Raw genomic sequence first — 10,122 nt, 5'->3', positions numbered from 1 at the left:
GGCACATGGCTCGCCGAGGCCGCCCCTCGCTGATGGCCCTCGATCTCACCGTGCCCGTTCGTGACCGAGTCGATGGGCAGGCCCACGAATAGCCTCGCCGGGGCTAGGTCATCCACCTCGCGACTCTTGTTGCTGTGCTCGCCGGCGTCGAAGAAGCGGCCTACGAGCCCGGCGGCCCTGAGGTCCCTGCTGCATCCACCATGCCTCGCTGGTGGGAGCACGACTCTACATGGCGAAGGCGAGCGGTTGGTGCTGCCGTGGGGGGCAGGCGGGCGTCGCTGGACGCTCGCGGCGCTTGCCGTGGGGGTGTGCCCGCACGGAGAAGAAGCGCTCGCTTGATCCGTTTCTCCTCCCTCAGTTCCGTCCATCCGTGTCACTTGAAAGAAGAAGGAAAGGACAAGGGGTAAATGTGGAAGAAAACTTTGTTTTTCATTTTATTTGAGATCTAAAGTCACCAAATGGCATTCCGACGGGTCGCACATGTTTTATAATGGCAATTCAGCGAAACCCCATTGCGGGATAGCAAATCAGCGAAGCCTACTTCGCATGATGATAGAATTCCCATTTTCTCACTGTAGCACACAGGAGCCGTGGCTGCTCCAGTAGAGAAGGAGAGGAGAGAGAAAACCTGATTCAGTGAACAGTACAACGAACAGCCAAATCTATACCGAACGGGCTCTATACGGCTTCGTGCTGCTGGTACGGAGGAAGCATCGTTCATAGAAGAATTTTACTGTTCACGAATTGTTTCCTCACAAATTTCTTTATATTTCTCTAAATTTCTCGAAGCGAACGGACACCGTCCCCGTAGCTACAGTGCGCGTGGCGGGCATGAAAATGCGTAGTAGGCATCTTTATCGTTAGGAATATCCACAGCACAGCATTTCGGTGTGCTGAATCTTTACTCAGCTATTCAGTAGTCGTGCTAGCGTCAGCGTGTCACGATCGGCTATTGACTACAAGCCGAGGCAACGCAAGTTGAAACGATTCGCTTCGTTAAATTAAAACTGGTATCTGGCCCCGTCTATGAACCGATTTGGCAGTCGGGAGCCCCCAACGCGAGCCGGCCATCCCTATCCATCCCCATCGTGCCAGGCCTTGGCCAGGTCCGGAACTCCGCGTCGAGAACTGTGTGCCGACCGGGCCGATTTTTTTAAGTCTTTTTAAATTTTTTTCACAAATATGTTTCTAGAGAAAATATTTTAAAATCTAGATCCTTAGCTCAGCGCTACCGTTGCTGGCGCCGAGCTAACATGTCCCTGGCGCCAGCGTTCCTGGCGCCAGGCTCTTGGACTCGAAGTAACGTGGTCGTGACATGGTAGGAAGCTCGGCACTAGTTACCCTGGCGCCAAGCTCGGTGTCAAGATCTATGCGCCGAGCCTGTCTTACGTATGGGCCCCAATCTTTTCTCTCTTCCTCTCCCTCTCTCTCTCTCTCGCTTTTTCCTCGCCGAGCAGCGAACCGGCGTTGCTGCCGCGCCCTCCCACACCCGGCCGCCCACGCCCGCGCTCCCTCGCCGCACCCGGCGCCCGCGCCACGCCGCACGCGGCACGCCGTGCCCCGCGCTCGCACGCCGGAACGCCGCGACCGCGCCCGCGCCGGTCTACCGCGCGCGCGGTCCCCTCGACGATCCCGCGCGCCCGCGCGCGCCCCATGGCCCCACGGACCGCCACCCCGCGCCCTTGCACCGCCCGCACCCGCGGCCGCCTTGGCCGCGCCCCGCCGCGCCGGTGCCGTGACCGTGACCGTGCCGCCTGCCACACCTGCCTCGACCGCGCCCGCCGTCCCGCCCCGCGCCCTCGCCTCGCCCGACGTGCCGCCTGTGCCCGTGCCAGTGCCGTGACCGTGACCGTGCCGCCCACCACCGCCGGCCTTGCCGCGCCCATCGTCCCGCCCCGCGCCTCACCTCGCCCGACGTGCCGCCCGCCGCCGCCGGCCTCAGCTGCGCCCGCCAAGTCGTCCTCGGGTTGCCCGCCGCGCGCCACGTCGTCGTCGGACGCGCCCCCGCCAGCCCCGGCACTTGCAGCGCCGGCCGTGCCACCGCCGGCCCGGCTCGTCGGCAGACCAACGCCCGGCGTCCGTTGCGACTCCATCGACGTCCGCGACTCCGTCGTCGGATAGGTAAAAACTGTGAATTTACGATGTGCGTACTTAGTTAGCTTTGATTGTAGTGTAGTAGTTTTAGCATTTGTTATTTACTAGTTAATGTGATGACTCAGGTAGTTGATTTAGTTAGTGATCTAGTGAGATAGATATGTTGATAGATACATGGGTACATAGATATAGTTAGATAGCTACTTAGATAGGTAGTTACATATTTAGTTAACTAAATAGGACCTAGCTATTTAGTTAGTGCACTGTATCTATGTATGTAGTTATTATCTTATTTACTTAGTTTGTAGTTAGAAAGTACTTGTTAGGTACTATCGATCGTCTAATTTGGACTAAAGGACATGTGTTTCGTTATGTGTTTAAACTAGATGGACAACCTAGTGACCATATATCTTGGAGGCAACCATTGAATACGAGCGCTATCGATATGTTGAGTTTGTTGACATGGCAAAGTGTGCCTGTGCTATTTAATGATAGGCCTTCATTTAGTAAGATGGTTGCAAGGGGCTCGGGAGGAGTTGCAATTGCCTTGGAGATGATGGCATTGCAGTTGAGGGTGTACTGCACCTAGGTTCTCCTCCAACATCCTCAGGCAAATGATCCTAATTGATTGTGCGGATCAGTGGGAGAACTATGTGTGATCGGCTATGAAGAGCCAACTGCAATGTTTGAACGTGGTTGTGCGTCGGGTGTTAGTTGATCCCATCCCTCATGGGTTTTGAAAGTGCATCTAGCCCTTTAGTGGGTTTTGGATGGTTGAATGACAACGTGATTAAAGGTCTAAACCCGTTTGCTAAGTGTGGACATGCAATAGGTTATCTCACAGGTACTTAATGAAAGCTAAAATCATGCGTTGTTGTATAAAATAATCTAGTTCAAGCACAAGACAACATGCAAATGGAATTCATGCAAAGGCTTATTTATTGTGGGATTTCCATGTACTATGTGAAAGCAAGCTCGTAACAATTAATTGAGACATGAGGGTTTGCATATAGAATGGTCTCATATTTGAAGCTTGCTAAGTTGAAATGAAAAAGATAACAATACAAATGAATGGTTGATTCAACACAAGATGTGATTTGATGACTTGAGATGGGTGAAGATAGCAAGGAAAGGCTTCGAGGTACTAAGCAAGGGTGAAGGACAAGCGACGGCTTGGCGGCCGAAGAACCTAGCTAGGGTGAAGAAGGAAGTACTTGCATTTAGTTGAGGTACTAATCAAGCTACGATGGTCATATTGATGTGGAGGATCAAATCTATATTGGACAAAGTGTTTGAAGTGACTTGATGCATTTGGAGTTATTCATATTTGATGAATGGAATCAAGTCATGTGCTCAAGATGGCTATGCTCAAGTGACAAGATCAATATCAACATGTTGGCACCCTTACTTGATGAAGATTGAAAGAGACGACATTAATTCAAAAGAGGTCACTCAAGTAGTATAAATTCATTTTTCCTTTAATCTTGAGTTTAATAGGTATGCCATACTATTAAGAGGGATGCATCATTTTAATAGATATTGTTTCATAAGTGCTCAAGCCAACCCATGTGAGTTTTGAGTATTTGAGAGACAAAAGAGCTAACTGTTTTCTTGCTGGTCTGGCAATACCGGACGTGTCCGGTATTTGCCCAACAATGGTAAAATTATTGTTCTCGGGTTGGTTCGTCAGGAGTTTCGACATAATTCAGGAGTTCCGATGGTCGGGAGTTCCGACGTCTCGCGCTTTAACTGACTTAGAGAGTTCACTGTGGTGGTCATACCGGACACGTCCGGTATGGACGATCAGAGGCCAACGACTAGTTTTCAACTGCCTTGAGAGTCGGGAGTTCCGACGGTCGGAAGTTCCAGCATGAGTCGGGAGTTCTGATAACTCACAAACTTCAACTCAGTTACTTAGTTTTCAAATATGGTGAGGGTCGGGAGTTTCGACGTGAGTCGAGAGTTCCGACTGTCGGGAGTTCCAGCATTCATCGGGAGTTCCGACACCTCACATTGACACTATAACTTAGTTACCATTGGCGCAGTATAAGTCTGGCAACGGCTATAAAAAATGGCTAGTTTTTTTCAGGGGGGCTATAAATACCCTCAAGCCTCCACCTTTGGAGGCTACTGATTCTGCTGATCCTCTAGTATGTTTTTGAGCTTTGCCAACTCTCCCAACCCTTTCTTAGTGAGTGTTTGATCAAATTTGCCAAATCAAATTGTGGGTTGAGTGAAATTTAAAAAGAGAGCAATCCGACCACTTGAGCACTTGTGCTTATTGTCAATCTCGTGATTTGCATTTGTTACTCTTGGACTCTTCGGTCCTAGACAGTTAGGCGTCGCCGAAGAGCACCCGAGAGATTGTGGTGTGCCTCAGGTCGATTCCGCCGCCTCAGAATCAACTAGTGGAAGGAGAAAAAGGACTTGGAAAAGACTCCGACTAGAGTGACCTTCGTGGTATCCTCTAGAGCTGACCTTCACTGGGTCACCCGCAGCCCCCTCAACGGAGAGTAGGACTCGAACGAGTCCGAACTTCATTAAAACAAATATTGTGTATCAATTCACATTTCATTCGATATTTGTGTTGCTCTTGCTCTTATGTAGGTTATCTGTGTATATTGTCATATCTAGTAGGTACCTGTAATTTGATTTGAAGTTAGAAATAGAAAGAAGCAAGTTTAGGGCTGTTCCACTGAAACCGTGTATACCAGACACGTCCGGTATAGCTACCGGACACGTCCGGTATTGATCACTGTGATAGGCTATTCTGCAGAACACGTGCATACCGGACATGTCCGGTATACCTACCGGACACATTCGGTATTTCCTGCCTGTGCTGAATATATTCATTCTCTGTTCTAACTTTGTAGTGCAGGGTTGTAACTTCTATATATATTCTTTATACCTTGTTTACTCTGTGGCTAACTTATGAGGGGTGGTACTACACTTAATTTGGAGTTTCCATTTTGAAAACTCTCTTTACTAATCGTTTCCGCATTTAAAGGTGTCAATTTTTCAGAAACGCCTATTCACCCCCCTCTAGGCGGCATCCTAGGTCCTTTCAATTGGTATCAGAGTGAGGTTCTCACCTAAAGCTTCACCGCCATGAGAAAAAGGATGTCGACGCCTATCGAGTTGGAGCCGGTGCGTCTCCAAAATGATGGTTCAAACTTTCTACCTTAGTCAATTCATGTACTCAATGCTTTTAGGGATATTAGTCCTCTTGTTGAGCATATTGTGGATGCAAGCATAACTCTTCCTATAGTTGATTGGAGCAACTACAAAAATTTGTCAAAAGAGGAAGAGATATGTGTGCAACTCAATGCTCAAGCTATTAATATCATTTTGAGTACATTAAGTGTAGAGGTTCAAGATGAGGCAATCTTCAATGGACAACCACCTCTAGAGAGTGCTCATCTTATTTGGATTAGACTTTTTGATTTATACGGAAAATCCAAATGTGATGATGCATTTGAGATCAAGTCAATAGAAAGTATGTCCATTGTGTCTTCATGCAGCGAAGAGCCTCAAAAGACCTCAAGAGTGCCGAGCCGAAGCAAGAAGTGCAAGAAGTGCAAGAAGCGCATGACTTGTTGTCTGTCTACACATACCAGACGTGTCCGGTATGCCTACTGGACGTGTCCGGTATGGCCGAGGTAGCAGAACAGCAAGTAGCTGTTTTCAACGATGCTCAAGCCCGGTGGCGACCAAGTGATGAGTCAACCTCAGTATCTCATGATACTCATCACTTGTGTCTCATGGCCAAGAAAAGCAAGAAAAAGAGTAACAAGAAAGATCAAGAAAAGGAGAAAGCACAAGTAGATGATCAAGATGAGAGTGATGTTGAAGTTGAAGACAACTACAACCTTGATCATCTCAACCGCAAAGACAAGTTCATCATCATGAAGATAGTTGAAAAGAATGATGAGCTTGAAGAAGAGATTGATAAGCAAGAGCAATCACTTCAAAAGCAAGAATTGTTTCTCATCTCCAAGATGGAAGAACTAAAGGCTCTAAGTGAAAGGTATGAAAAATTGTCAATTGAGCATGCTTTAGTTACTAACTCCTCTTCTAGTGTTTCACAACTAGAGAAGGAAAACTTTGAGCTCAAGGCAAGGCTAGATGAACTATCAAGCAAGTATAATGTGCTACAAGCAAACTATGTTCATCTAAAGTGTTGTCATGATGAAGTAGTAGAATCTAGCATCATGCTTGAGGTAGCTCATAAGGTTATGATCACATCGGTAAAATTTTCTCAACCTCTCACACATTCACTCACTAGTACACCATCTTAATTAAATATTTCTTATATTAATGAGTGTGCTCCTCAAGCAAGCCAATCTTTGATTGAGCTAATGTTATAGAAAACATAGGGCTCAAAGAAGAGGTGAAAAGGTTAAAGAAAGATGTGATTCGGTTGAAGGGTAGGAAGAAAGCACAACCTTCTCAAGATAACCATGATGACATGGTGAAGAAGCTTTAGAAGGGTTCAAACCTTGCTTCCTCCAAAGCCCAATAAAAGAATCACATTTCAAGTAAAGCCAACACAACCAAGAGCAAGAAACATGGAAAAAGGTTATGCTATGGTTGTGGATTATATGGACATGAGTGGGCAATGTGTCCACATAAGAGTTGGTCCGACAAGTGTGAAGTGGCCGAACAAAAGGCCTCAAACAAGTTGGCTAACCAAAAGAAAAGTGATGGACAAAGCGCTTGTCTCATGAGTAAGAAATTAGGGCATCCTACCAAGAAATGCCCAATGTACAAAGAGGCAAGAAAGGAAGCTCAAGTTGCAACAAGAAGATGCTATGGATGCAATGAGATGGGCCACAAGGTTGATAGATGTCCATACAAGGAAAACAAGCATAGAGCAAACAAAGGTCACATATGCTATGCTTGTAGAAGAAAGGGGCATCTAAGCTATGAATGCCCAAATAGTAATGCTCCTAAGCCGAACACATTTGTTTATAATGATAAGCTTAGGAAGATCACAAATGGAGTTAGCACTAGCAAGGTGATGTGTTCACCACATACTAGTGCTAAAGCCATTTGGGTGCCTAAGCACTTGTTGACTAACCGAAAATTAAAGGACCCAACAAGAGTTGGGTACCAAAGTATGCTTAGGTTAATGATGTAGGTACTTGGTGATGAGATGAAGGCTTCGGGGTGGTTGAGCAAGCAATTTGATAATATTCACTCAATCTATCAATCAATTCTTATAATAATCTCTTATATGGTTGACCCAAAGATAATTCAATGAATATATCATATATTTCATCCTCACCATTGGTAACAAGTACCTAAACATTATAGTATAGTCACTTTGTTTGTTTTGTGCTCAATGACTCACAAATAGGCATATTTGTGAAAAAATTAAAAGTGGCTAAATTAGTTTTACTTGATAATTATCATGTTTGCCATATGGTGCTTTTAATAGCTCTCTAGTAGAGCAATTCATTTGTTGAGATGCAGGTATACAATGAATAATAAAGCTAAACGAAGAATCATAAGCAGCGAATTATTTGTTTCTGTCCTACACCTATCAGACGTGTCCGGTATTACTATCGGACGCGTCCAGTATGGCAAGGGACAGAAAGAAAGTGTTTCTATTCTGCGTATTCCGGACATGTCCGGTATACCTACCGGACATGTCCAGTATTGCAGGAACCAAAACACTAATAGGCTTACAATTGAGTCTTTGATCCATATATTTTCATATATCCTCAATTTACTCAGAAGCTTGTGGTTTATCAAATCTAAGTGGATTGTGAGTATCTCTTGAACTCAAATTTAAATATGGCAAATTATTTGGTTATGGTTCAAAATAGAAAATTGTCTCCCATATTCTTAATAGAATAAAGTGCTAGTTGAAAGTCATTCAAATTACTTAAAGCACTTATTTAGGGGGAGCTCAGTTTCTATTTTGCACCTTTTGCGGACTAACAAATTTATCTAGCATTCTTTGTAGTCCTTTGAATGAAAATGTATCTAGCATGATTATTTGGCAATTAAGGTAAACATAAAGATTATCATACTATGTATCTTCTTAGTGGTATTCTTGTGGGCTCAAGGCAAAGGTATGTCTTTACATACATGCATTGCAAGTGCATCTAAGGCCCTTTACATGTTAGAATGTGCATTTGTGTGACATAGGACAGATGTTTTTCAAAACCCATAACTAGCATGTGTAGGTGGTGTGAATTTGAAAAACTATTTGAATCTTGGTCTTTGTGACCTAGCCTTGTCATGTGATAATTATAGCTCTCCTTGATTGTTTGATTGGCTAATTACACATGACATGGCTTTCTTAAGTCCACAATCTACTATGTCTCACAATATGTCTCTCAAGTAATTAAAATCTATATATGCCAAATATTTGGAAAAGAGAAGTGATACTCATAGCATTTGGATAAGAAAAGTATTTACACCTTGTTTGGATCAAGGACATACATGTTTTTGGATCAAGAAATGATAGAGAAGGGGATTGGAATTAAGTGAATGAAATTTGGAAAAAGATTAGCCATCCCGCAAATACCGGACGTGTTCGGTATGAGCGGGGTTATAAAATAGCCGGTACCCCTTTGGCCAAGTTAGGTTATTCATCTTCCAGTCAACCCAGCCGCCTCTCCTCGACCTTCATTGGTGATTTCAAGTTTCCACCGCGTAAAGGAAAAGAGGGAGATTGGATCGGAGGAGATTTGCATCAAGATCAAAGACTCCAGGACTTGGATTTCCAATCATATCTTCTTTCACTCTCTTAAGGTACCCTAATCTCGGACCTCATCCGATCTAAGCGGTTAGGGCATGATTTTGAAATCCCTTCGGTAGAGATGCTACATTACCTGTCTAGAAGCAATGCTCAGAGTTTGGATTGGATTGGTTTAAGATTGAGCCAAGGACCCTAGCTAGGGTTGCTGTCCGCTCATACCGGACGTGTCCGGTATGAATACCAGACGTGTCCGGTATGGGACAATAGAGCAGATTTTGCTCCCTTATTTCAATCTTCTCAGTGGTTGATTCTTAGGACTAAGTTTAATTGTCTATTGTGTTTTGTGAACCTTTTGACCTAGTTTGGTTGAGGTGATTACAAAAGCATGGGACAATTATTCTTATTTCTATATATCAACTAAAATAAGCTATCATTTGGACATGTATCTAAAATTCCTTGCAAATATTTGGATACAGGACAACAGCTATGACTGGAAGACAGGAGCCTAGGTCCAAGCATAGGCATGATCTAGCTTTGAAGAAATACAAGAAGGCAAGATAGGAAATTCATCCTAGATATAGTCAGCAAGAGCAGGGGAGCAGCAGAGGACTCTCTAGGGCTACTAGAGGTGCTCCATAATACAAAGAGGGAGACAACAGTTCTTCTTTTGACACAGATACAGAGGAGTATAGAGTGGAGCCCAGTACGAGAAAGAGGAAGAGCATTGACAGAGATTTAGATGGTGGCAGCTCAAATGATGAGCAAGAGATTGAGGAGGAGTAGGCTGTACCTCCACCTCAGCACCATCCAAGTCAAGGTATGCACTATGGTTTACTTGAGCCACATCCACCTAGTGTACCCTCTTATGTCGCCAAAGTTGACTATCGAGGGAAAGGCATGACCAGAAGGGCTAGAGATGAAAGAAGAATTGATCCAAGGGGCTTGTCTAGGATTCAGTTTGATCATCGATTTCAGACAGTCTTTCATATGGACTTCTATACTAGTGTGATCCTCGCTAGGAACCCAGTGATTGCTAGGTCTTAGTGGATTGACTGGCAGTACGTCAGAGATTTGTAGAAGGCCTCCATTGATCACGCTATTACCATTTGTGAGCATACAGGGGTTTATGAGTTTATGGAGTTCTAGCATGACTAGAACATAGAGGTGGTAGCTCAGTTCTATGCCACCCTGTATGTTGAGGAGGATGAGAGGCGTATGCACTGGATGCTTGAGGGCCAACGATACAATGTTGATTATGACGCCTTTGCAGCTTTTCTTGGCTTCTCAGAGGAGGACCTCTAGAGAGACCAGATCCA

At 45.0% G+C, this 10,122-nt stretch overlaps 1 protein-coding gene across 1 annotated transcript; it reads left to right on the top strand.

The window, feature by feature from the left end:
* Nucleotides 1-1,653: 1,653 nt before the first annotated feature.
* LOC136454894 (uncharacterized) lies at nt 1,654-2,121 on the top strand. The gene has a single exon (XM_066455140.1). The coding sequence runs from the start codon at nt 1,654-1,656 to the stop codon at nt 2,119-2,121; it is 468 nt and encodes a 155-aa protein (XP_066311237.1).
* The last annotated feature ends 8,001 nt before the right edge of the window (nt 2,122-10,122 follow it).

Source organism: Miscanthus floridulus, chromosome 5 (assembly GCF_019320115.1).
Source record: "Miscanthus floridulus cultivar M001 chromosome 5, ASM1932011v1, whole genome shotgun sequence".
In the NCBI taxonomy this organism is placed as follows: domain Eukaryota; kingdom Viridiplantae; phylum Streptophyta; class Magnoliopsida; order Poales; family Poaceae; genus Miscanthus; species Miscanthus floridulus.
The sequence above is the reverse complement of the archived record's forward strand: the minus strand, read 5'-3'. Positions and strand labels throughout refer to the sequence as shown.

Coding starts and splice junctions, on each gene's coding strand:
- LOC136454894 (XM_066455140.1), top strand. CDS start 1,654: ATGGCCCCACGGACCGCCACCCCGCGCCCTTGCACCGCCCGCACCCGC.